General features: G+C 44.9%; 1 protein-coding gene across 1 annotated transcript; it reads left to right on the top strand.

Moving 5' to 3' along the window:
* On the top strand, positions 1-24,793 carry MFAP5 (microfibril associated protein 5). The gene is made up of 9 exons (XM_033173168.1): positions 1-71; positions 9,309-9,371; positions 14,740-14,781; positions 16,210-16,236; positions 16,786-16,827; positions 17,552-17,578; positions 21,252-21,339; positions 22,252-22,325; positions 23,102-24,793. The coding sequence occupies exons 2-9, from the start codon at positions 9,311-9,313 to the stop codon at positions 23,221-23,223; spliced, it is 483 nt and encodes a 160-aa protein (XP_033029059.1). The 5' UTR covers positions 1-71; positions 9,309-9,310; the 3' UTR covers positions 23,224-24,793.
* Positions 24,794-27,041: the final 2,248 nt, after the last annotated feature.

Genomic DNA, 27,041 nt, shown 5'->3' with positions numbered 1-27,041 from the left:
TGATCTTGATACAAGAGGGGGTTTGACGACACCGACTGCCAGATCAAGCTGCAGCTGCAAAACGAACACAGGCAAGTGAGAGATACCTGAGCATTCTAGATTTTAGCAGTGCTCCCGTTTTTTAAAATGTGCTGAGCACAATTCCAGTTAGGAGTGAATCGTGCTTGGGAAAGTAATGGCACTAAACAAACTTGAGGTGCTTAAGGTTAATAATCTCCGCCGATATCAGAGGCTCAACAAAGGAACAGATGAAGCTGCTGGAGGCCATGCCATTGTGTAGGATTCAGTTAAGTGAGCTTTGTGACCCAAGAACTGGTGACCTCGCCCACAGTGACTTAGCTGAACACACAGTTCTTACATTATTCACACCGGTGCGCTCAGACACTGCGCTGCAGCTCATTAATGCCTAATCACTGATATGTAACTTAATGCAGGTTTAGCTTATGAGCGCAGAACAATGGAGGAGGGAGAACAGAAGGAACATGCAGTTAGTACCTGTACAGTTTTTCTACTCTTAAAGTTCCTCAAGCATGCAAAAAATCCTCCCAGGATTCAAAACCTCATCAAAATTCCAAAGGTGCAGACGAGTTATTGCTATGCAACAGGGGCCATGCAGATGCCTGGGGAAGGAATTGTGCATTAGTCGATGTGCAGGAATGAGCAGCTGGCGAGAGGAAAATTCTCTTGACAGTAACACGAACCAAAACAGCTGAAAACAGAATGGGGTCTCCTGCGCTGATGGTCTGAATATGAATGCAGACATGTCTTGGAGTTCCTGGGGGTGGGGGAAGCGATTCTGGGAATTCCAGAAATTTGCAGCTTACCGAAGGAAAAACATCCAGGGTTTGGGCAACTGAAGATTTGTCTCCAGCGTCTAGGCAAGGCTGTGGTCTAGAAAGTAGGGTCCTGTCAGGATACTGCTGAGGGCGGCAGAACTCAGCTGACCTAGGATCTCGTGCAACTGACACAACAGAACTGCATATTTTGAGGAACTGCAATGTAAATGGAGGCTGCTTGAAAATGTTATTTCTTTGTTGCTATCTTGCAGCTCCCTCCAGTGTTTACAATGTGCAATGGCACCATTTGCCAGCTTTTTTTGCGGGGGGCGGGGGAGAGAGCAGGATTTAACAAAACAAAGACGTCAGCTTAACATTCAGATTTCTGATGCCAAAAAAAGCACGGAAATGGCTAGGCTATGGCTCCCGCTTACTTTCACCCTATCTTAACGGTAACACATTCTATATAGCCTCACAATATTGTTTTTGCCTACAACATCACCTCTGCACTTCCCCTTGCTCATTCAGCTCAAGTCCTCTTCTGCATTTCGCAGCAACACTGAAGCTGGGTTTATGCAGGTGCGACCCAAGCCATCTTTATGCCTGAGGCAAAGGACAAGATAACACATTTGCCATTCTGTGCACAAAATCTGACTAGGTTGGTGGCTGAATTTTACTTCAGCGCTGGTGGCAAGCAGGGTCCTCCACTGGGGTAGCAAGCTAGCTTAGGGCCTGCAGGACACATCACATGGCACACATTTCTAGCCACTTTCTGCCCCTCAAAATTTGCCACCTGAGGCAGCTACCTCGTTCTGCCTTGTGGAAGGGCTGGCCCTGGGTTTGTGGTATGTCAATATTTTAATAAGTACCCTCACATTCTAAGCTTTCAGTTCTGACATAGTGCCTGCTTCAAAGCTTGCCACAAACCAGAGATAGCTATGCATTTCAACAGGAGACAAATACAGCAGGTCTGGGTTGTTGTCCTTCGCCTGAGGTTTGGTGACAATGGGCCCTGTTCCTCCCTCCAAAAGGATCTTTCAGGGAGACCATAGCTGGAGGAAGTGTTGGGGCAGCCTCAGTTCAGATCTATTTGCATGCCAAGCAACCAACACCACCTACGGAATGGGGGCAAAAAGCTCTGAAATAAAGACACAGGTTACAATAGTGACTGTTGGTCTCATGAATGCACATCTCTCTGTGCTCTCTTTCCCCTAGCTAACATGGCTGCAGGAATGGGTTAAAATGGAAAAGAACCAAAGCTGGTGGGGTGGGGAGAAAGGGGCTGGAGATAGATGAAGAAACGATGTGTTTTCATACACATCCCCACCATTCGGTGGCCATTTCATTATTGACTTGCAAAGCTAGGGTTGCCAACTTTTGAAATAAAGGCTGGGGGTGGAATCCAACACCAAACCTGCCTCATATACAGAAATAACAAAATCATACTAGATACCTTAGTTGGTTAGAGTGTGGTGCTGATAACCCCAAGGTTTCAGGTCTGATCCCTGTATGAGACAGCTGCATATTCCTGCATTGCAGGGGGTTGGACTAGATGACCCTTGGGGTCCCTTCCAAGTCTACAATTATATGATTTCTATGCAACTAAGAAGTGTGTGTGTGTTTGGTGGCAAGAACAACTTGGTCCACTGTTTGTCTTTTAACAGACCTCAACGCAACACCCCGCCCAAATCGTTCCCACCCTCCCCAAGGTTGGTCAGCAACATAGCTGTCAAGTTTCGGATTTGAAAATAAGGGATAAGCACACTCACCTGTCCCGGGGACAGTCTACGGTTCTCAGGGACAGTCCACCCCGTGGTAATCCCCCCCAGGCTACAGATTAATTTACACCAGGATAGAGCTCCCAGGAAAGAGAAATCAGGGTAGAGAAAAGAAAGCACTTATTCACACAGCACACGGTTAACCTCTGGAACTCCCTGCCACAGGGAGCAGCGATGGCCACCAACTTAGATGGCAAATTCATGCAGGAGGAGAGGACCACTGATGGCTTCTGGCCAGGTTGGCTGTGCTCTGCCTCCAGTTAGGGGCAGCAATGCTTAATTGGAGCACCTGTTGCAGAGAAACATTCGTCTATTTTATCTTCTTCTTTATATATCTCTGTGTCTGTCTGTCTGTTTGTTATTAGGTATTTATATTCCACCTTTTTCTCCAAGGAGCTCCCTGGTCCTAGTCCTCATTTAATCCCCACAACAGTCCTGTGAGGTAGGCAGGCAGGCAGGCAGGGCTGAGAAATGCAGAAGGAGTCCCCGGACTCCAACGCTCCTTCCCAGAAATAAGGGAAATTTAAGGGATATCAACAATAAGGGATAGCAGCGGGAAACGGCTTGGAATAAGGGAGTTTCCCGCAAAAAAGGGAGACTTGACAGCTATGGCCAGCAATCCTACAAAACACACTCATAAGCTTCAGTTCCCCAGGCCTGAGAGTCTTGCTCCAAATAATGTCATATGATGATGCCTTCTTATCAGTGTTTATCAGTGTAAACTTGAGAAACTTGTGTACACACTGCAAATTTCTTTAGCCTCAAGCTCAACAAGGTAGGTAGATTTGCTAGTAGGGTCATGCCATAAAATCTTCAGCTTTCCCTTCACCTTCCCTTCACCTAAAAGATCTTTCATTATTAAATACATACACAAACATGCACTTTCTGTTTTGTTGAGCTGTTAGAGACGCTAAATTAAATGCAGAAGTCTCCCCTCCCAATCTGCACATTCTGTCCTTTACTCTCTTCTCCACTTCCCCTGCTATACAGTCTGAAGTCCCTGGGGCAAGGTCCCTCCCATGTCTTAGGAGCCAGCTAAAGGGAGGATGTTTAGCTTTTTAAGCATCTGGCTTAGGGACCATCAGCTGATGTCATCACACTCTTTGCCAGCTGATTGACTGACTGCCAGGCCCTCCATCTGTCAGCAGTCTATAGCAATCATGCATCTTTATCATAGGCTTTTCTTTCCCATGTGTTATTTTTCTGGCGTTGGTTTCTCTGACTCCATGGCATGCGGAATAATACAGGACCTTTCTACCACCAACTACCCTGTGGCAAGGACCCTGGTGACTTTTAAACACATTGTTTATTGCATTTTTAAAAAATGCAATACTACTTGGAAGCGCTTGTACAGTATTCTGAAAAGCAGGATATAGATAGTTGTAAACTAACCAGCAAATAACTTCAATTGCTTACATGCATCCATACTTCCTCTTGGGTCTTTCACTCCCAATCTTCTTTTACCACCACCTGGGCAATGGGGGAGGGCACTGAATTGCAGAACATCATGAGGGCAGTGCCTACCTAGCTGCACACTTGGCCTGCTTTCTGTAGGGTTCCAGCCTCATATAACTTTAGTATGTTTGAATCTAATTTGTGCACGAAAGGGTCAAACAATAGGGTAAGCTGTTCTGCCAGGCTTAGCCTATGTCATCGCCTCCCACCTTGTGAGGAAATGAGCCACTGAGCCTTCGTTATCTCTTTCTCTCCATGCAGTTTCCAGCATGTAAAGAACTCTGAGCTGGACATTCCAACACATGGCTTTAATCAGCCTTCTTGTGTTTCAGACCAGAATGGAGTCTGAAACTAATGGTTTCCTCTACCAATAGTTCAGAAACTTCTACCTTCTATAACTAAGCAAGTTTGCCTATGCATCTTTTAGGACTGCTGTATGCAAAGCACACGAACTTGGCCTTGATGAGTTTGTAAGTAAACTGTTTATGCTTACCAAATGTGTGGTCTATCTTTATGATAAGGAAGTGGGATATGCTTAAAAAAGAGCTTTTAAAGGGGGACATTTTGGGACAGAAGGGCGTATTTAAAAGTTTTAGAGCCTACATTTCCATGCTTTCCTTTCATTTAACATGTTTTGTGATGTTAAATCTCTGTTGGGGTTCTCTCACTAAAGAGTACTTGCCCCAAACTTAGGTCTTGGCTTCCAGGATTCCAACACTCTCCCTACATCCTTTCATTGGGTTAGACAGAATGGTAGTGATACTGTCTTGTCGGAGGGGGAAGGCACAGCTGATGGATGGACTGTGAACAGACAAGACTGGGCTGACAGGTGGGCATGGACAAGTGTGGTATATCATCATGCAGTGACTCATAGTTTGGCAGGTGACAGGAGAGATGTGAGTATATACTGCATTTAGGAAGCCATGCTTAGGATTGACCTTTGCAACAGACTGGCTCTTTTCAGAATGATTTCATTACATACTTGGAATTTACCAAACAAGAGCAGAGCAAAGCTAATCTTCTAAAAATGCTTCAAGTAGGTTCCTTTCGCTGCTTAAATATGCACAAGATTGTAGTCTGCAACTTAAAGCTTTGCAAGAGTTGATCATCAGATTTACAGTGCCAGTCTAGGCATGTCTACTCAAAAGTGAGTCACATTGAGTTCAATGGGATTAACCTCCATATAAGAGAATATTCTGAGGATACATCTGTATTTGGCTATATTGCTTTGTTATATATATATATATATATATATATATATATATATATATATATATGTATATATGTGTGTGTGTGTGTGTGTGTAAAGGGACCCCTGACCATTAGGTCCAGTCGTGTCCGACTCAGGTTGCGGCGCTCATCTCACGAGCCGGCGTACAGCTTCCAGGTCATGTGGCCAGCATGACGAAGCTGCTTCTGGCGAACCAGAGCAGCGCACGGAAATGCCGTTTACCTTCCCGGTGGAGTGGTACCTATTTATCTACTTGCACTTTGACGTGCTTTCGAACTACTAGATGGGCAGGAGCTGGGACCGAGCAACAGGAGCTCACCCCATCGCAGGGATTCGAACCACTGACCTTCTGATCAGCAAGCCCCAGGCTCAGTGGTTTAACCCACAGCGCCACCTGGGTCCCATATATATATATATATGTGTGTGTGTGTGTGTGTGTGTGTGTGTGTGTGTATTTTACTGGTTTTGCTACAATTTTCTAGAATTGTGTTCTGCAGGTGAGCAAGATGTTGGTTATTATAATTTAAATGCACATTGAAAAATTGCACTCTACTGATCCTGTTTCAGTACACCCACAACCTGCAGAGAATGGGCATGGAAGACCAGGGGAAATTATGAATGTATGGCCTTGAAGGCTAATTCTAAGATAGCAACAAACTATTTCTAAGAACATGATATTTGGAACTCCCTGCCTACTGAGATCAAACAGACGTCTTCAATGTACTCTTTCTGACGCCTGCTAAAAACATTCTGGTTTAGACAAACCTACCTAGATTGCTTAGAAAGTTGAGATAATTTTAATCTGTTTTAGTATCCAACTTTTGTATGTTGCAAAGCAGGGTTGTGAATTTTTTTCTTGATTTTTTCTTGGTTTATTTTGTGTGTTTTTTATCTTGTATTTCTATGCTGTGAACCGCCCTGAGATCTACAGATGAAGGACAGTATGCAATTTAATAACTGATACTATATATATATATAGCTTTAATGGTTTTTGCAACGAAGTGGTCTATACATTTTATGAAACAAATAAACAAAACAACAAGAGACTGTAAAATATGTTTTCAGCTTAAGTGCCAGGAAGTCCCGGTGGGAAACTACAGTTCCCATGTTTCTTGTTACAAGAGTGATTTTGTTAGCACATTTCTAGGCAAAGGATTTTTTTACTCTTATATTTTCCCCGTTTTATTTTTTTCAGAAAATTGGATTGGTTAAGGGTGCAACCCTGTACAGGGTACTCATTTATATCTGAGTAAGTCTCCGTGCAAGGAGAGCCTAGGGCTTGCTGATCAGAAGGTCGGCGGTTTGAATCCCTGCGACGGGGTGAGCTCCCGTTGCTCGGTCCCAGCTCCTGCCCACCTAGCAGTTCGAAAGCATGTCAAAGTGCAAGTAGATAATAGGTACTGCTCCAGGCGGGAAGGTAAATGGCGTTTCTGTGCGCTGCTCTGGTTTGCCAGAAGTGGCTTTGTCATGCTGGCCACATGACCCGGAAGCTGTATGCCGGCTCCCTCGGCCAGTAACGCGAGATGAACGCCGCAACCCTAGAGTCGGACACGACTGGACCTAATGGTCAGGCGTCCCTTTACCTTTACCTTTAAGTCTCAGTGAACTCAATGATGCTTTGTTCTGAGGAGACGTGTATAGGAATGAAGGATTTTCAGAAGCTCTATTGCAGTAAGGAGGGAGAAAAATTAACCACATTGTAGTTATAGAAAAGCATTTGCATCGACCCTGTAAGGTTGTCCATATCAGTGTTGCTGGCATCTGTCTCCAAAGACAATGGAGTGCACCTCTGGGGGTGAAGTCAAACTGTTGTATTAGCAGTACCGAAATGACCTCCCCAGGCTGCAAGCCTGGGCAAGTTTGTATGATGCCCTGGGCTGCCCAGGTGACAGGACCCCGTGTAATGAATCAGATCTAAGTTAGGGGGTGTTCAGAAACCCACGGTGTTTTAGGAGTTAATGGGCACCCCAGTTTGAGTGGCAGATATCCCTTGGGAGGCGGGACATTCCGCTCTTTAAAAGGAGGGAGCAGCCGTTGGAGAGGAGAGTGGTGACTGGAAGAAGAGGGTGTGGGGCCAGGTTAGGTTTAGGTTAGGTTAGGTTAGGATTGTTGAAGATGTGTATATGTTGCTGAAAGAAAGAGTTTACACTGTTATGAAACTAAGCTTATGAACCATCACTGAAACCGTTATGTTATGTAAGAAATAAAGACCTCTTATTGTTGAGCTCAGAAAATATCGTCGTTCATTTGGTCCAGCGAGTTATATAGGCTCTTGAGGAGGTGAACTCAGGGAAAGGACAAAACTAAACTGAAGGGTGATAGTTTGTGTCTTGGAGTTCCCTCAGGAGGGGCTAGCGGGTGGAAACCCTGGTAATGCCACAAAGTTGCTAAGAGGGCTTAGCTAACTGATATAGTGAGGAGATCTAATAAGGAGAGACCCCGAACAGTAGGCAAAGGAGAGGTTAACCCCTGAAGCCCTGAGCAGAGGATATAACCAGCCACGGCCGCTGGACAGGAAAACTCCCGTTACTAAGGGATTCCCAGATTATAGATAAAAGGGGATTGAAATAACAGACGGACCTCAGAGGGACAGGTGGGGTGCATTGTAATTTGACCCAGAACACCTGATTAAAAATTCACTTAGTAACGAGGGGAGAGTCTGAAGTGGAGGTTCGTCGCACCCGCTCTCGGCCTCATTGATGTGTCCAAAGGAAAGCAGAGCAATGCATTTGGCACCACCTTGACTATGGTGTTACTGGAAGTAGACGTCATCCAACTGTCTTAGGGACAAATCCACTCTGGATTTGTGTAGCATTTACTTCTTAGCCTTTTCTTCTCCTGAAAATATCCCACAAGGCAGAGGAGGTTTAGGATCAGAATTTCCTTCCCTGCCCTTCACTTCCTTCTGCAGCATTTGCAAAAAACTGCCTTTTTATCCATTGGACCCAATCTGAGACTTGCCAACTCAATCTGCTGGAGCCTGTCTTCTCATGTAGGAGAACTCCCTAACTCACTGAGGGTTTGAGACCCATCGGCCGCCATCACCATGCAAGGCTGCCACCTTACTGCACCTTATGGACAAGCACACACACAAAATATTTTGATGCCCAAGGCAGAGCATCCCCAATGGCAACTCTTACTGTGGCATTTAAAACAACAACAATAAACTAGGCTATTGACAATTTGCCTGCTCTGTGGTGGTACCTCCAATTCTTCTGCCTCAACAGTTATGCTGCTTCACCCTACCTAACGGTCAGGCTGGCCTTGAGGCCAGGCTTGGGTTTATTGGAATGCTTCTTTCCAGGAAAAAAGATATATTGTGTTGGGGAGAATTCGCATGGAAAAATAAGCGTTGCTTCATCCTCTTCAGGGCAAAATGAAGCAGATTGTGTACATGCATGACAGACTGTGGGACTCCATCCCTGGCTATTCCTCATCCGGAGGGAATAGGAGGTGCCGATTCCACTCGAGCTACAATAAACTCAGTGAGGTCATGGGACAGTTTTTTTTCTCTCCCCCTCTCCTCATTCCATCTGCATGATGACACCAATCGTACTACTACTTTGCTGAATTGAATTTTGAAGGCAAGCCAAAGGAGAACATTTGCTGGGACTGGGAGCGGCTAGGCACTCTGGCCAAGCTAGGGGGACCAGCTGAAGGGAGGAGACTCCGTCCACAGTGCAAAGGAACCGAGTGCCTCAATGACAGTGAAGGGAAGGAGTTGTGTCTCAATTTTTTTATTTTTTTATTTATTTGCAGAGGGTGATTTTGTAAAGACATCCTTCTAAGCAAGCAATCGACGTAGTACAGTAAGTGGGTACAAGACAGCATATAGATGTCAGGAGGTTAGAAGAGAAGAAAGGAAAGGAAAGGAAAGACAGAGTTGTGTTAAGTTAGAATAATTTTGAATTGTGTGGTTATCAGGTAGAGCAAGCCAGCCAGCCAGCCTGCCTTCTGGTCATAGAAAGTGGGGGGGGGGGAGAGATAAAGGAGCATGCTGGGCATCAGTTGGCGAAAAAACAAAAATTGGCTTTAACTGATTTTCTCTCTTTCTTCCTCACTTTCCAGGGATGATGGCCTGTGGAGCTCAGAAGCTGCTGTGTCTTGTAGCTCTCATTGCCCTGTCAACTGGTGAGTCTATCCAGTGGAAGCTAAATAGGATTTGCCATATTTTTCCTGGTGCTTGTATGCTAATATAGAAGCTATTGTTCTGTGATAAGAAGGATTGATACAGAAGATCAAGAGAGGACAGGAGGATGGGGGAAGGGGGGAGAAGGACACCAGGCTAGGGTGAAAGGGACATTTGCCCAGGGGCAAAACTGACATGGAGCCTGTTCTGTACTGACAAAATTTAAGTTCAGAGTCAGGTTAGTTTGTGCATGTGTCTGTGTACTTGAGGAGCATGAGCTTTCATTGACAGAGATTGGGTAACCAACTGTCATGGATGCTTTGGCTGAAATTCCAGCGTTGGTCTAGATCAGTGTTTTTCAACCACTGTTCCGCGGCAAACTAGTGTGCCGCGAGATGTTGCCTGGTGTGCCGTGGGAAAATTGAAAAATTATATATAGTCAATATAGGCACAGAGTTAAATTTTTAACATTTTCTAATGGTGGTGTGCCTCATGGTTTTTTTCATGAAACAAGTGTGCCTTTTGCCTTAAAAAGGTTGAAAAACACTGGTCTAGATGACCCTCAGGGTCCCTTCCAACTCTACAGTTTTATGATTCTAACATTTTATCAGGTGCTGAAATGAAGCAATTGACAACACACATTTTAGAAGGAAACCTCAGTGGAATCTTCATCTTAATAACGATAGATCACAATTCCTTCCATCAGGTTAAAGAATCCAGTGATTTGTTCAAGGAACGAAATATTTGGATCTGTTCTTTTTCTGCAATCTCACTTTCCTTCTATCTGCCTGAACCAACATATCTGAGGTCTGTCACTTAAGGTCTTGGTGGACTATAGACTCCTCTCTCTCTCTCGATAGAACAATAAATTAATTTAATTAAGAAAGGAATGCATATCACTTTAAGATTTCACCAAGGAGCTTTCCTTCCAAATTGAAAAAAAACTTTCATACTTGTTCATCCAATTTCAGTATCTGATAAAATGAATTGTAGATTAAGGAAGCGTATGCTTTTAAAATGAAACAAGCTGGTCCTTTTCTTCTTCTTCTTTTTTTTAAAAAAAGCATTTTCTTTTAAAGTTTATTCACAACTGTTAAAACAATGTGATGTTCTGCAATGTTTTCTATGAGAGTCAGCCCCTACCCCAACTCAGAGCTTTTTTAACATTAGTTCAACCCCAGGGTACGTTTTGCAAATATATATAAATTGGCTGCAGGCTATGGCTTATTTCTACACTGTTGACATGCAACCTCAGATATAAACCCACCTAGTTCCTGTGTACTGTGGCACAAGATTTCAGTGTAGTTTTTTAGAATAATTCCCTCTTCCTGGGGAATATTGGGACCTGTTCTGTGAGAGGGCTGGGAACCACTAACACAGAATTCTCAAAATTGTCACTAAACTACAGTTGCCACGATTCTTCAGGCAGAAACGCCATAATAGTTAAACTGGTCTAAAACCAATAGAAGTTTTTAATCTTAACTGTATCTAAAGGGCTACCCCATCTCCTTGTTGCCTGCTGTTTTCATCTGCCGATTGCTGCTATGCATTGCCAGTTTTACAGCTAATGCAGCTGTTTCCTCTTGTCCAGTTCTGCAAAGAATCTTCCCCATCTTTCAACTACCAGAACAATCACTTCCCTTGTCCTTTTGTAGTTTCAAACAAGCAAAGCATGGTTTTGCAACCTTCCCCTTTGAGCAGAGCAGGGCTGGCCCATCCATGAAGCAGACTGAGGCAGCCACCTCGGGCCACGGAATCCGAGGGACAATAACCCCATGGGCACCCTGCCACTGGAGAAATGGCAGTGGCGGCTTCTAGATTCCAGAAGGTCTCGCAAGATCTCACCAGAAGCCACTGGAGAAGCAACTACAGTGGCAGCTTCCGGGCAGGGGCGTACAAAGTGGGGGGCAGAGTGGGTGGGGTGCCCTGGGTGCCCCTCTGGGGGGGGGGTTGACAAGATGGCCCATGCCTCCCCCACTGTAGAGCGGCTGAGGGCGCATGCAGTCAGTATGGGCACCATGTGCGGCATCCCATATGTAGTGCATGGGCTGCCGTGCATGCACACTCTGTACTGGATGCTGTACATGCGTAGCCCTATGGAAAGCCATGTGCACGCAGTCCGTATGGATGTTGCACGTACACCACTAGGCAGTTCACCCCCGCCCCTCAGCGTCCCGCCCTGGGTGCCGGAGAGGGTTCCTCCGCCCCTGCTTCTGGGTTCTAGCAAGATCTCAATGGAAGCCACTGCTTCTTCTCTGCTGTTGTAGACTGGTTGGACGCTGAGGAATGGTGGGAGGAACCAGCTGGGGAACCTCCAGGGGAAGACGGCTCAAAGCCCAGGAGTGATGGTGGGACGACAATGAGTGGTCAGAGGGAGAAGACTTGGGAGGAGGAGGTTTCAGAAGCTGAAGAGGTAACAGGGCTTAGTGAGCTGGGAGAGTCTGTGGACAAATGAAATCCAGAATCAGAGACAGAAGCTGAAGCAGGAGGGAGGAGGGAGGCCAAGAGGCAGAGATGAGTCAGGCCAGAGAAGAGTCATGGGTATCTCACCTTCCTGCTGCGACAAGCTCCCCTCCCTCCTTGTCTCCCAGAACCAGAAGAGGCGTGAAGAGAGCAGAGTTAGCTTCATGAAGGCGCAGTTTCAGGTTGTGTGGGAAAGGCCTTGAAGAGGAGGGGACCTTCAGTCTCATCAACTGCTTCATGGGGGGCAAGCAGGAGATGAGCTGCTGTGCTCATTAGGCATGACACTCCTGTGCAGATCCTGTTTTTGCTAATAAAGAGTTGACTCCAACTTGGTCTGTGTGGTTTCCTGCTGGCTCATTCCTGTCAGGAAGCTTCTGTGTTCTCGTGAGTTCTCGGGGACCTCTCACAAGATCTTGCCAGAACTTGGAAGCTGTCGCCACACAGCCCCAGTAAGCAAGGACCGGCAGGTGGGCAGAGGCAGCAGTGGAGGGGGGAAGGCACTTTTCCATTGCCTCAGGTGATGAAATAGGATGGGCCACCCCAACAGCAGAGAGAGGTTCCAGGATAGCGCTGCAGGTCAGTTTTGTCTGGAGGAGGAAGCCCTAGCGGCAACTAGTGTTTAAATGTCCATTAATTTACAAATGTACATATCAAGCAGATAGCCTTCCAGCAAGCAGGCAGTCTAAAACAGGGGTAGGCAACCTATGGCCTGTGAGCCAGATGTGGCCCAATCACCTTCTCAATCCGGCCCGAGGACGGTCTGGGAATCAGCATGTTTTTACATGAGTAGAATGTGTCCTTTTATTTAAAATGCATCTCTGGGTTTTTTGTGGGGCCTGCCTGGTGTTTTCACATGACTAGAATGTGTCCTTTTATTTAAAATGCATCTCTGGGTTATTTGTGGGGCATAGGAATTCTTTCATTCCCCCCCTGCCCCCCCAAATAGTCCAGCCCACCACATGGTCTGAGGGACGGTGGACCGGCCCACAGCTGAAAAAGGTTGCTGACCCTGGTCTAAAACAACTGAAGCACCCTGAAGTTGCTGATTCTATCACCTTATCCTACCTCCCAATGTTATCTTCAGCCAGTGCTTTTTTTTTTAAACAAACAAACAAACTTTTAGGGGTACTATTATTTTCCTACTCATATTGAAATCCTGCCCCTCAATGAGGCCAAGCTTAGATTCACAAAATGTTTAGGGGTATGCATACCCCTGCGTCCCGTCCCGTCCCCCCCGAAAAAAGCACTGGCCAGCCAATAGCTGGGCAGGTGGCAATGGGCTCTGTTGCACCACCCATATCTTTCCCTTTAACTTCAAAAATTCAAAGCAGCTGTAGGAGGTATTAATTTGAACACAGAAGCATCACCAAGGATGGGAGGGAGTTTAACCCTTTCCTTCGCTCCCCTAACATTCGTAATATTAGTTGCAGGGACAGATTTTTACCGGGAAAACAGCACAGGGGGAGAAGGTTAACTGCCTTCCAATATGAAATCAACAGGCATACACACAGCTGCTGTTTTATAAATGTTAGGAAATTCAATCACAGATGTCCTTTATCATATGCAGTTTGGCCTTGATATATTCCAGATGTTTGGAATGTTTGCTGTTCGTTAATTGGGAGACTCCACAGATAGCCAACATGTATAAAGCTATACAAAATCTAGAGGGAGAGGGGCATTTTGCATAACAGAGTATTATGGCTGCAACAGTCTAAATTCAGTCAAAGAGTCTTTCGGCAGCTTAAAGATTAACACATTTATTATGGCATAAGCCTGGGCTTGAGTCTACAAAAGCATATACAGCGGTACCTCTGGTTAAGTACTTAATTCGTTCCGGAGGTCCGTTCTTAACCTGAAACTATTCTTAACCTGAAGCGCCACTTTAGCTAATGGGGCCTCCCGCTGCCGCTGCGCCGCCAGAGCATGATTTCTGTTCTTATCCTGAAGCAAAGTTCTTAACCCGAAGCGTTATTTCTGGGTTAGCGGAGTATGTAACCTGAGGCGTCTGTAACCCGAGGTACCACTGTACCATATTACATTCGCTTAGTTTTTAAAGTCCCATCTATGCGGTTAAACAAATTGAAGTTGGATCCTGAAAATGAACAGGCTGTATATGTTTTGAGTTTTCAAATCTGGTAGGTGGGGAGGTGACATGTTCCGCACTGCCCTGGAAGGGACAGGTCCATGCCTTTGGGGGGCGGGGCTTGTGGATCCAACTCTGTCCTTGGAGGCTCATGCAGCCTCAGCGGACGGGAGTGGCTGGTTCACCAGGTAGAGTCTCTCTTGGACAGAAAGGGCTTCTTGGTCACTGTCAGGGCTGGCCTGTCCATGAGCAGACTGAGGCAGGAGAGGACTGTTGTTATGATGGCTATTCTTTTTTTTTAATTAGGGTGTCTGGCAGTAGGCTTTTTATTATGTTTTTATCATTGATGTTCTGTAATGTGTTTTTAATATTCTATACCGCCCTGGGATCTTTTGATAAAGGGCAGTATATAAATGGAAACAACAAAAACTAACAATACGCTGACATAAAGATATTTTGCTTTGCTGGACCCACCTCTTCTGCTGAATATATAGTGTTGTGTTCTGGCTGGACTTGTTTAGTCTTTGTAACTGTAAATTTTATCTGTTTTTATATTATTGCGTTGTTCTAACCTGCTCTGAGACCTTGTGGTGAAGAGTGGAAAAAGTATAAACTCAGTTTTCATTATTTATTCATTTTCCTCCCCCCCCCCCAAAAAAAAAGTCTGCATGGCTCTTTCTCCTGCCTCTCTTTCTTTAGAAATGTGGGAACTGCAGTTCCATCTTTGGTGGGGGAGAGAGTAAGGACATTGCTGATTTATTGCAGCTGCTTTATTTTACCACATGAGAATTACACAAGGGAAACAATCTTTTTCTTTGTCCTAGACTGGTTTCTGCCTGTGGTCGTTGCTCAGGAAGATCCTACAGGTACGTTTCCTTTAATCCTGCACCAATGCTTCAATCCTAAACAGATGTATTAGGAAGTAAATCTCACTAGACTCAGAACCAATCTATACTGTACATGTACTGAGTTATAACATTATATATGTGTTATAAAAATGTGACACCAGGGGGCTCTGTACAGCAGTCAATGGAAAACTGCATGGAGAGCTATATACATAGTGTGTGTGTTTTTAAGATCAGAGTAGATTCAGCCTCAGTCTGCATAATCATGTTTAGTGCAATTATGCAACTCTGTGATGTGGTGTTTGAATTTTGTGTGTTCATATATGGGGAGGCACATATTAAGAGTCTACATGGGACCTATAATATGGCTGAGTGTGTGTGTGTGTGTGTGCGTGTGTGTGTGTGTGTGTGTGAGAGAGAGAGAGAGAGAGAGAGCATATATGCAGTCATGTATGTGAGCATAAATCATGCATGCCCATGTAAAATATGATATTCTGATAATGAAACAGGACAGCATGCATGCTACATCCTGTGAAGCTGCCAGATTCCCTTCATTTTCAAATGCTTGCTCTTTGTATAGTACAAAATATAATTGAATGTGCACATTCAAGCAATGCTTATGAAGAACCATAAAGCACAAACGGTACTATAGTTAGCATTGAAGAATGCTCAAAGTGGTTGACGACCAGCTTCCGGATAAGGTCCTGCTTCCAAGAACTTCCTCAGATAATAGCACTTCAAAGGTGTTTTAAGGCCCTGATTGCAGTTTCCATAACTGGGCGGACATCAGAGATGTCTATCTCCCCAAAGAATTTACTAGATTCCAGGAGGAATCAATACCACTGCAAAGGTCCAAAATTATGGGCAGGCAAAGACCTTCCAGAAATGTATACTTTACAAGTGTTATGATATTTGTCAGCTCCTTAGAGCATTCTTCAACGGTTTTTGTACTTTATGGTTCTTTGTAATGCTGGAAAGTATGTACAACTTGTGCTTATACTGATATTTGTCTACTTCATTGTAAACTTCCCTCATTGTTATCTTGTTCACAGTCGTGTGTCCTTCAGCGTTCTTTTGTGGTTTTGCCAGTTACAATGTGACAAGCAAATATTTCTGGAGAATTTTAAAATGTGGAACTGAGAATTTGCCCAATAGCAGCAGTGTGTGGGTTGTGGGTGGGTGTGTAAGTAAAAACAGCCACATCACCACCCCCTCACCTCTGGGCCTGACCTGTCCTCAGATCCACTAGCAGTATAGTCTGATGGATTGGATTTGAATTTTTAAATATATATATCAACTTGTTTAATTAAGTTTTTATTGTTTGTGTTTTACTGTAAAACTGCTTCAAGATGTTTCATAGGAAATGATTCATAAAGAGAACAAACAACTGTGTGCATAGCCGTGCGCCAAACAACTGGTGGCTACAAACCTGTTGTCTCTTTTTTTCAGATGCACCTGATATACCGGGTGATGTAGGTGAGTTGAGTTCTTCTTGTTGCACATCCACCTCTAGTGTCAAGGCCAATTCGCACATGCTGCTTTCTATGTTTATGCCTAAGATTTTGTTGATTTTTTTTTAGTGTGAAGCTTAATGAAGAAGACAAACCTCTGTTTGAAAACACGGGTATCATACAAGTACATTGATACTTTGGAAGTCGAATGGAATCCGTTCCGGAAGTCCATTCAACTTCCAAAACATTCAGAAACCAATTCACGGCTTCTGATTGGCTGCAGGAAGCTCCTGCAGCCAATCGGAAGCCACGGAAGCTCCGTCGGATGTTCAGGTTCCAAAGAACGTTCGCAAACCGGAACAATCGCTTCTGGGTTTGCGGCATTCGGGAGCCGAAACGTCCGAGTACCAAGGCGTTTGGGATCCAAGGTACGACTGTATGTGCAACAGTGAGTCAGGTCTGCCAAGTGAATACTTGGTGGGAGTCCCAGGTTTGCTGTCGCATAATGTGTGGAATGCTCCTTGGATGTATATATATATGCACATCCACACTATAACATCCCTTCTCCTTTCAGCAGATGCAGCTGACCCTGCAGTGGGAGCAGCAGATGTGCCAGGTCAGTTCCCATTCTGGTGCACGCAATGCCTGGTCAGCCTTTAGTGTTGGCTCTTTGCTACTACAAGTTAGAAGGTTGCTTTTCAAGTCCTGCTGCTGGGGCTGCAGTTTGCAGCTGAGCACCCTACCTGCTTCTCTTTCCCTGATCTGCTCTGGTGAAGAAAGGGTTTGAGAGCACACTTAAGAAGGGGAGGAGGGAGGGAGAGAGAGCCTGCCAACATTTTGTCCTGATGACTAGCAACGAAGTTTGCATCACAGGATCCAGCAAATGCTATGTGGGCAGCAGTTCAGTAAGGATCTAACTGGAAATTAAAAACAATAATTGCTTAGGGTTTATTTATAAAGCAAGCAACCTAGTTGCACAGGCTTCCTGACCCACAGTTTGGGAAATGCATCTCCACCCCCATCCTTCAGTCCCAAGGGCCTTCTGGCGGTTCCCTTACTGCAAGAAGTGAGGTTACAGGGGAACCAGGCAGAGGGACTTCTCAGTAGTGGCACCCACCCTGTGGAACACCCTCCCATTGGATGTCAAGGAAATAAACAACTATCTGACTTTTAGAAGACATCAACCCTATTTAGGGAAGCTTTTAATGTTTGATGTTTTATTGTGTTTTTAATATTCTGTTGGGAGCCGCCCAGCCCAATGGGCAGGATATAAATAATAAATTATTTTTATTTTATTTTAATATTAATTGCATTTAAACCCTTTCCCTTTTTCATTCCAGGTGACACTGCTCCATCAACAGCACCTGGTGAGTTTTAATTTTGTTCTCTATCCCTTTCTTCTCCTGTTTGCTCTCCCCTGTTCAACCAATGGCCTGACTCACACCTCACATAAAACCACAATTTAAAACAAAATGGGGTTAATGCAGATGATGCAGCTTGCTGGTGCACATTCCTCAAAGGTTTTCATGATGCTTCTCTATCCCCATACCCCTCCACTGTGCCTTGCATTATCCAAACCTGGACTTGTAGTTTATTTCCTCCAAATAACCGTAAATAAACCCATATTTGTTCAGGGCTTAGCGCTCATGGTTTGTTTGGAAGGAACAAACCATGTGCCTGAGTTCAGACCAGATGAGGAGCCAGATTCTTATTATTTGATCTGTGGTTTGGTGGCAGGGGAAGAGCACTGCAGAAACTTTTGAGCAGGTTCAAGCGAATGTTTTAATCACAGCTTCCAGAAGGTACAGCAAACAAGTGTTCATCCATTGGCAGTAAAGTGGAGATGAAAAAAGGTTCCAAACAACTTAAAAAGAAAAGTACTTGGTTTCCTTATGATAGGATGATGCAATCTTTGGGTCAGCAGGTTTAAAAAAAACCCCTTTGGAGAGATTCAGTTTACTTGCAGGGAGCCATGGCTGCATGGCTTCTTGCTTCACTTGTTCCAGGAAGCACAAAAAGAAAAAGAGACTGAGAAGGGGTGAAAGGGGAAGCAGAGGCTTCACTTTGGTAACGAGCTCAGGGTTCAGGTTAACTCTTTCATGCACATAAGTGTAAATCAGTAATTCTATATTACAACAGGAGCCACGGTATAGGAAGCATAATACAGTTTCAGATAGATTGAAATCCATCAGTGAGCTATTAGCCCATTTCTAGTAGCCCTGAAAAGCAAGATGAGCACTGCAACCCCATAGTTGCTTTTGACTGGACCATCCAGGGGTCCTATACCTTTTTTTAACCTCTTAGTAGACTGGCTGGTACCAAAGGCAGAATTAGGGGAATGCAACTGGTTCAGTCACACTGGACGCAGAGCCTTGGGGGCTCCACAACTGTGATTTAGAATGGAGGACAAGTGGGGGGGGGGCACCAGATTTTGGCATTGCACAGGACACTGCTGAAATTGTGCCTGCTGGTTGTTTGGATTCTTGAAGAGGATATACAATAATGTGCATGAGTGGTATCTGAAGAAGTTTGCATGCACACGGAAGCTTATACCTAGAACAAACATAGTTGGTCTCTAAGGTGCTACTGGACTATTTTTTAATTTTTTATTTCAACTGCGTCAGACCAACATGGCTACCTGCCTGAATCTCTAAGGGAAAGGAAGGCAAGGCTGGCTATACAGGTAACAACAGTAAAATTTAAACCAGCCCAAGACTTACTTTTGACTGAAAATGGAACATTAGGAATGTTCAAGAAGCAACACAGTACAGTGGTACCTTGGTTTTTGAACGTAATTTATTCCGGATGTCTGTTCAACTTCTGAAACATTCGAAAACCAAGGCATGGCTTCCAATTGGTGCAGGCGCCCCAGAAACAATAGCCGACAGCCACATTGGACGTTCGGCTTCCGAAAAACCATTCACAAACTGGAACACTTACTTCCAGGTTTTCAGCATCCGGGAGCCAAAATGTTCGAGTACCAAGGCGTTTGAGAACCAAGGTTCCACTGTAGTTGTTTTTGAAATTTGTGGGTCAACATTGTGCTGGGTGTATCAGTGCCGAGAAATGCACTCATCTGATTGTATTTACTCTACTGCTGTGAATTTCATGAGGTGCTTTCTGGTTCCTGTATTAGCAGAAAGAACCCACACAGTTCAACATCTGCATATTAAATATTGGCTATTTCGACCCATAGCTATGTTCAGGCATTTGTCTGAGCACACACAAGCTCAAAGTGTGGGCAGCTGCAAGCCCCACCTCCTACCCCATGTGTCTGGTCCAGTGTACGTTGGCCCCAGATTTCCTGTGCTAAGCAAAGAAGGTCTATAGGGGCTTTTTGGTTTGTTCATTTTACTCACGTAGGCTGGGGATTGAGTGGGCAGGACTGAGTCATTTGCAGATACTGACCCCATCCACGTTTTGGACTTTTACCTCAATTAGAGTTGCAGAGATTAATAATGTGCATGATTCAAACACTGTTTCCCCTATAAACTCATTGAAAAGAAGTATAGCCCACTTAAAACTCACATGTCAAAGTGGCTTACAAAAGTATAGTATAAAAACAATAAACCTGAATCCACAAAATGTATTAGCAAAAGCTTAAGGGTTAAGGGCAGTGCTATTTTTCTAGAAAAGGAAGTGCCAGAACTCACCATGAACACCTCCCTCGTTCTCTTAGAATGGCAATGGCACCCACCTGAGAACTGCCAGATCTGAGTTCCCTGAAGAAGAAGAAAAAGCCCTGGTTAAGGGTGCTAATGGAAACCACTATTGTGAAGGAATGGGTTTTCAGCATCTCTTTGGGTGAAAACAAGGAAGGAACAGTGTCCTCCCCAGGGTCTGCAGCAGAAATTGGGCCAGTCATTTAGAGGCTCCATTTCCCAGTTCTGTGAGCCCCTATAGATCTCATAGGGCAGGCATGTCCAAAGTCCATTTCGGGGGCCTAATCCAGCCTGCTGGTTGGTTTAATCCAGCCCTTGTGGCAGTTTATTTCCTGGGGTAAAATCCTAAAAAAAAACAACCCTCAACAACTTAAACCCTAAAAAAAGCCCAACAACTTCAATCCCATCAACTTTGGTTGGCCCTTTGGTCAGCCTTCACAGCCCTTCACTTCATAAAATCTGGCCCTCTTTGGAAAAAGTTTGGACACCACTGTCATAGGGTAAATCTAGTGCAAGGGTAGCTACCAATAAATCTGGAGATGGCTTGGTGGCTGCAGAAATTTTAAAGATGCTCAGATTATCTGCTGGATGGGGCACACCACTCCAGCATTTAATTGGTGCGAATTTGACTAGCCTTCACTATCTCCCAATAAACCCACAAGACAGGGAGAATGCATGTTGTGTACATTTAAGTCCATGGCCACCACTGTATCTTTTGGGAATAAATTCCACTTTAACGATTCATTGTGTGCAGAGGTACTTCTTTGTGTCTGTCCAAAAATAATACAGTTTGTGACACATGGTGCCCAGAACTCTACTCAAGTATTCCAAATGTGTCTGCGCCATAAATTAATATAGATGTGTTGTGATCATGACAGTTTCATTTTTTTATCCCTTTCAATCCATAGCATGGAATTTGAATTCCTCACTTGATGTTTTCATGGACTTACCTACTACAACCTCAAGATCCTGTTCCTAGCCAGACACTGCCAGTTCAGACCCCATTAGGTCTTTTCACTTATTTTCCAGTTGGCTTTCATGGGTGTCTGTTCCAGATTGAATATACCGCCAAAGTCTGCACAACACAGCTCTGCATTGATTTTATCCCCCAGCATTCTAAGTTGCTTGCGAAATATTTTCTGTGGGTGGAGTACTTTGCACAAAATTCCGCATGTGAATAGGATGGCATAGTGTGAGCAGGATGAAATTTCAGTCTGCAAGGGGAAACCATAGAAAAGTTACGGCAAGCCAGTGCCATTAAAGGAAATATACGGTATCACTTGGTCTCTTGGCAGTTAGTTTCAATGAGCCACCATCCAGTTGATGTAGCCACACCAGTGGCATTAACTTGAACATGTTCCTCTTTGTTTGTTCCCAGAATGCCGTGAAGAGCAATTTCCTTGTACACGGTTGTACTCTGTTCATAAGCCGGTCAAGCAATGCATCAGTTACTTGTGTGTTACCAGGTAAGAGAGGAGACTCTCTGGTAGAAGCTGAGGAGGTTTAGGAATTCTCTACTAAGATGCCCCATATTCTATGATTCTACAAGATAATGCAGATAGTTTTTGGCAGGCATCTTTGGATATTATTTCTTACAGTGATCTGTGAAAAGTAATTATTATTAATTTAATTTGTTAGTTGCCTAACACAGGGCAATCTCTAGGTGACTTGTAACCAATTTTTAAAACATTTGGAAATAGTTAAACACCACAACCGCCAACATTTAAATGACCAGGAGTCATTTACAGGGGCAACTAGTATACCATGGCAGAAAGACAAAAGGATGAATGCCATGAGTGGCACAGGAAGCTGTGAACTATCAATGGAATTTCCCGCCCCCACCAGACACTAACCCATCCCATTTTTAGCACAGTTTAAAGCAGGAACTGGCCATCTATTTTCATCCATTTTCTGCAGCTGCAACAGCTGGAGACTTGCTTTTTTGTCCAAATGAAAGTTTCACTTGTTCATATTACTCAGCAATTACCCAGGGCACAGGGCCATTATCTGTATTCCAGATAATGCTAGCTGAGGCCGATGGTAGTTTTGAGTAATCTAGAGGACACCAGACTCTCTAGAAGGCTGATTTGGAGCAAGGAAGCAAAGGGCAGGGCAGGGAATTCATATTCCTCCCCTCTCCCCCAGCAACTGCTTTTCTTTTCCAAATCACAGCCCCCACATCAGCTTTTCCTGTAAAACACGCTTGTGTAGGTTCTGTAACATATATTTGTGTGTAATGTGTAGTTAGGCCTTTTGCACCCCTGCTAGCAACGATTTAGCCACAGTTATTTGTCTGTATCAGTTTTTGATGCGCAAGGATTTATGTTCCTACTGTTTGCCTTCTCTCTCCCCCCCCCCCCCCCCGTTTCTGGTGACAGTGTCCGTCGGACATACATGATAAACAAGGAAATCTGCTCTCGCATTGTCTGCAAAGAGGATGAAGCCATGCAGGGTGAGTAAAGATGCCCATAGGGATGTGCCCCATAAACAAGGAAGAAATAAAGTTGCTCAATTTCTCTTAGAGGAAGAAGATGGCCTATATAATAGGTGTATGCCCTTGTGTGAATGGCCAACATTCAGAGGCAGGCAACATAATCCAAGAAGAGTGCTGGCAAATGGGGAAAGGTACAAAAATGGTGAAGGGCTTAATGGCAAAAGCAATAGTGGAGAAAACTGAAGACCCAGAGATGTTCTTGTTTGAATATAAGACATTGGTGGTTGGAGAAATACATCGCAAAATTCAGATAAGTTCAAGTTTCAAAGAATGGCTGTTTCAGTTCTCATATTGTTTCTGAAAGTGCAGATTTGATAGATTGGCCTTTAAGTGCAAGCTTAATTGAATTTCTTTCCCACCCCTACTCCCAAGAAAGTGTCCTGAAATCAGCCCCAGCCACCCCTCTGATCCACTGCTTGGCATATATGGAAGCAAGCTGTCCTTTCTCAGTGGCCACAATTCGAAGAGTCTGAATGGGGGCCATTCTACTTCACAATGCTGATGATGCTTCCCCCCCCTTTAAGTAAAACTGCTTCAAGAGGAGAAAATAGGGAGAGAGGGGTGTCAGACTCTTTCCCCGCAACCCTTTCCCCTCCCTCACAGATGCTAACTATAACATACACCCACACCCCAAAAATGGTCATGGAATTCTATGTGCATATGGCCGGGTTGTAAATTATGTGGCATGGTTAGCCCACTCTCGAGCTTCTTCTCTCTCTCTTGTCTGTCTCTAGAGGAGCTCTGCCGCCAGATGGCTGGCCTGCCACCACGCCGCCTCCGCCGCTCGGGTCGCCCTCGAGGACCACTCTGCCGGCGGGCTCAGCTCCAACGACAGAATGCTGCTGATGCTCAGTGACCAACAAACTGCAGGCATGATAAAAAGGAGGAGGAGATGAAATCATGGTGAACCCAGACAGTCTACAGCCCAGCATAAGTTTGCCTTCTTCCCCCAACTTCCTGCTTTGGGAGGGAGGTGCTCCCGGCCAGGGACTTTCCATGCCCACATGTCACAGGTGGCAGCTGATGTCACCTTTGAAATGTGATCCCAAGACCCTCGTATGCTCATGCTTTTGTGTTACTCTTGCCCCAAGCTGCTTATAAAAGCTCTGTTCATACCTGCCTTAATATGTACAGATGTGTATACTCAGCCTGTGGGGCAGTAGGATAATGTGCTTCCTGCCCCAGAGCTTGGTGCCCCTTGAGCTGTGTGCAACTAGGACTGAAGTTAGCTCTCCTTGGGAGGTTGGAGGCACAACATGCCAACATCCAGGAGTTGCTCGACTTAATTTCTGCATTGCTCTTGCAGTGGGAAGGAAGCTTCAGTCATTGGCACACACCACTTAAATCCCTGTGAAGAAAAATTGGTTATTAGCTCTCTCAGCCACCACTGTTCCATAATGGAAATGAGACTAAGCCAGCGTAGGGCTGAGAGATTTGATTGCACATGCACATGAAAGAGCTGCAGCGGAAGAGCAGGAGGAGAAATAAATTCTAGTCTGTCTGCATGGCACTGATGGGTGGGCCCCCAAATGCCATGGATGCACCCATACTTAGCTTGGTTCTAAGTATGGTTACATCACTGCAGAGCATCAACAGCACCACCTCTGCTTCTCGCTGTCTCCACTTTGCTACCTCTTTTTTCCACTCACATTACAACTTGGGTCCTGGGTGGTGGTTGTTCCCCAAAACAATTGACTAATGATCGCCACACAACAACTTTGGTGGAAGAGACAAGAGGTGGGGGGAGGAAGGAGACATGCTGGCTCAAATCTGGCCATAGTAGAGACACTGCAAGGACCACACTGCAAGGTCATGCACAAACCCGCATTAGTGAAACCTTAAGCCAAGGTCTCAGAGAAGTACGAGCTTTTCAGTAGTACTGGACGGTTGCAGTGCCTGCTTATATTAACCATGGGCTGTCATTGCTGACACACTGTAGCTGGAAACAGAGAGTTGTTTGCATGAGAGTTGAAGGTGGCATCATTGCCCATGGTGTATGTGCTCGTTTCTTTTGCCCATTGTTGCCTTTAGCCAAAACTACAAGAGAGATCATGGAGGGCAGCAACAGTGCATCTACACATCATAAATAATGATGCTTTTATCAAAGGAATATTGAGACTCTCTTATCCTGAGTCCATCTACTCTGGTTGACAGCAGTTATCCAAGGTCTCAAGCAGGGGGCTCTTTTCAGCCCTGCTAAAGGTGACACCAGGAATTGAACATGGGACCTTCTGCTGGTGACGGATGTGCTCTACCACTGAACTATGTAGCCCTTCTCTCAGCTCTTGAGATATTTGAAAAAGCAATTCTCGTCTCCAGCTACCGTATGTCCCAAAGGGAAGCTGTTAATTTACTTCTGTGGTACCTTTGCTAGAGCCCTTCATTCCTGCATATAGCAAACACGTCCACATGTTCTGGTTCCTATTTTTTTTTAACTTAAATTGCATAGCAACCTTTCAACATTATTTAATTCTTTTTGCTTAGTAACTCTGGCACCTGCCCCATGCCTTATAGCTTCTCCTCTTCACTGCCCTTTATAAGTCCTTATTGCAACATGGATCAAAATGATCCAGGCTGCCACCTGGTGCTAGTCCATATGCTGAAGTGAATTCCTTTAGCAACACTGATGCCAACAGAACAATGGTATAAATATTTCCTGCTGGCTTTGTAATTACATAACACATTTGTGATCCAGTGCTGTCCATCAAATTGAACACAATGGGCAAGGCACTTGGTTGAAGTCTTAGGTAAAGGAATGTAAAAGTATGTCTAGATTCGCTCATAGCGGACAGGGTATATGACAGTGGTGGCGAACCTTTTAGAGACCGAGTGCCCAAACTGTAAACCAAAAACCACTTATTTATCACAAAGTGCCCAAACTTGTTGAGCTTTTTTTGGGGAGCTGCTGACCAAAGTTTTGGAGCTTTTGGGGGGGATCGCACAACAGTTGCTTTGCTTTTGGGGGGGGTGCCCCAAAGCTGCTGAGCTTTTTTGGGGGGGGAAAGAACAGAAATAAATGACAAATAATACCTTTGCTGGAATTAACATGCAGCGCCGACATCATCGTCTGCCAAAGCGCCAAAAAACAACAACACAGCACAATAAGGGTTAAAAAAACGAACACTGTTATGCCCAATCAGAAACAACTACTGACGCAGCAAATTGAAAAACAGATCAATTGCCGAACACAATCTCCAGCGACTAGCCAAAAAAAAAAAAAGTTCAAGGTTTCAACAGCGGACGCAAGCCTGGGGGAAAAAAAACAACAACAACAGCACGGATGGGCCGATGGTGCGCGTGCCAGCAGTGAGGGCTCTGCATGCCAAATCTGGCACGCGTGCCATAGGTTCGCCACCACTGGTATATGATATCTAAGTGGCTAGGGGCACAATCCACTATGGTGTTTTCTACTGGCAAGCCCCAGCAAGACAATGAATGGGAGCTGTGCTGGTGCACAACTGCCAGATTTTTTGGGGGGGCGGTCTTTGGCAGTTTGCTGGGCCTTCCTTACGCTGCTGCAATAATTCTGGAGTGTTGTTTTTAAATTTGTCCAGTTCAGAAATAGAAGGGTGAGGGAAAATACTGTTCTGTTGAAAGAAAAGTAGGTGTGGCAGAGGGAAACCAGCAGCAACATTCTTGCCCCATGGAAATATGGCACAGATAAAACAGTGAGAGAAGTGTTTCCAATAGGTAATTCTGACATGGGGTAGCCAACAGGAATTGCCATTTTTGATTCAGTCATACGTGCCAGAGTTATGCGTCTTACTCATCACCTAATTGCTCAGTCCATACCTTCACCATCTTCCACAAGGGAATGAGCTACAAACTTGGCATGTGACATGACAAAAAGTTAGCGATTCATGCCGGCTACCATTTGTGTAGATTGTGTGAACTGAAGCTCCCATGTATTTGCAGGGGAGAAATCCCCTATTGAAAAGTGGTATTATTAAGGAGTTTGGCAAGTTCACATGTTACTTGATCTCTCCCAGTGCTTAATGGAATGTGTGATTGGTTTCCGTGACATGTATTCTTTATGTTGTCACCGGGTGACAGGAAATCTCTGTGTGTTGTGATTCATTTTATGCATGCGAACCATCGCTAGAAGCTGTAGCCAATGAATGATCAACATTATACGTGAAACAGCCAAGGAGCAAGTAGTAGGGGAGGAAAGCTGAAAATAATGCCAGTATATACAAAATATACACCAGGAGGCTTAGCTTGGTCAGAATTGAGTATATGCTTCCAGAGTTAACACTAAATACATTACTTCTGGTAAACGAGCCACCATAGCCACTATCTGAAACCAAAGGGGCACATTGCTTGCCAGATGTGAATCCCCCCCCCCCGCTCTCTTACCCCCCCCCCAAATGGTGGCTAACCTGCAGCCCTCATGATGTTGTTGGATCAGCTCCTGTCAGGCAAAGCCAAAATGGCCAATGATCAGGGTCGGTGCTAGACTTTGGGGAGTCCTTGGCATGGTGCCGTTCAAGGACCCACCCCCCATGCCAGTTAGGGCTGGGCTGGGCAGTTGCTGCTGCTGCTGCTTTGACAATGGCAGCACCATTCACTCTTCTCCACCAGATCCTTGGATATGCATCAGTGGTGCTTTTGAATGGGAACTGAGCTCAACTTCCATCTGTGATGGCCAACCGCCATCTTAACTCGCCCAAAATG

Source organism: Lacerta agilis, chromosome 16, assembly GCF_009819535.1.
Source record: "Lacerta agilis isolate rLacAgi1 chromosome 16, rLacAgi1.pri, whole genome shotgun sequence".
Classification (NCBI taxonomy): Eukaryota; Metazoa; Chordata; class Lepidosauria; order Squamata; family Lacertidae; genus Lacerta; species Lacerta agilis.
The sequence above is the reverse complement of the archived record's forward strand: the minus strand, read 5'-3'. Positions and strand labels throughout refer to the sequence as shown.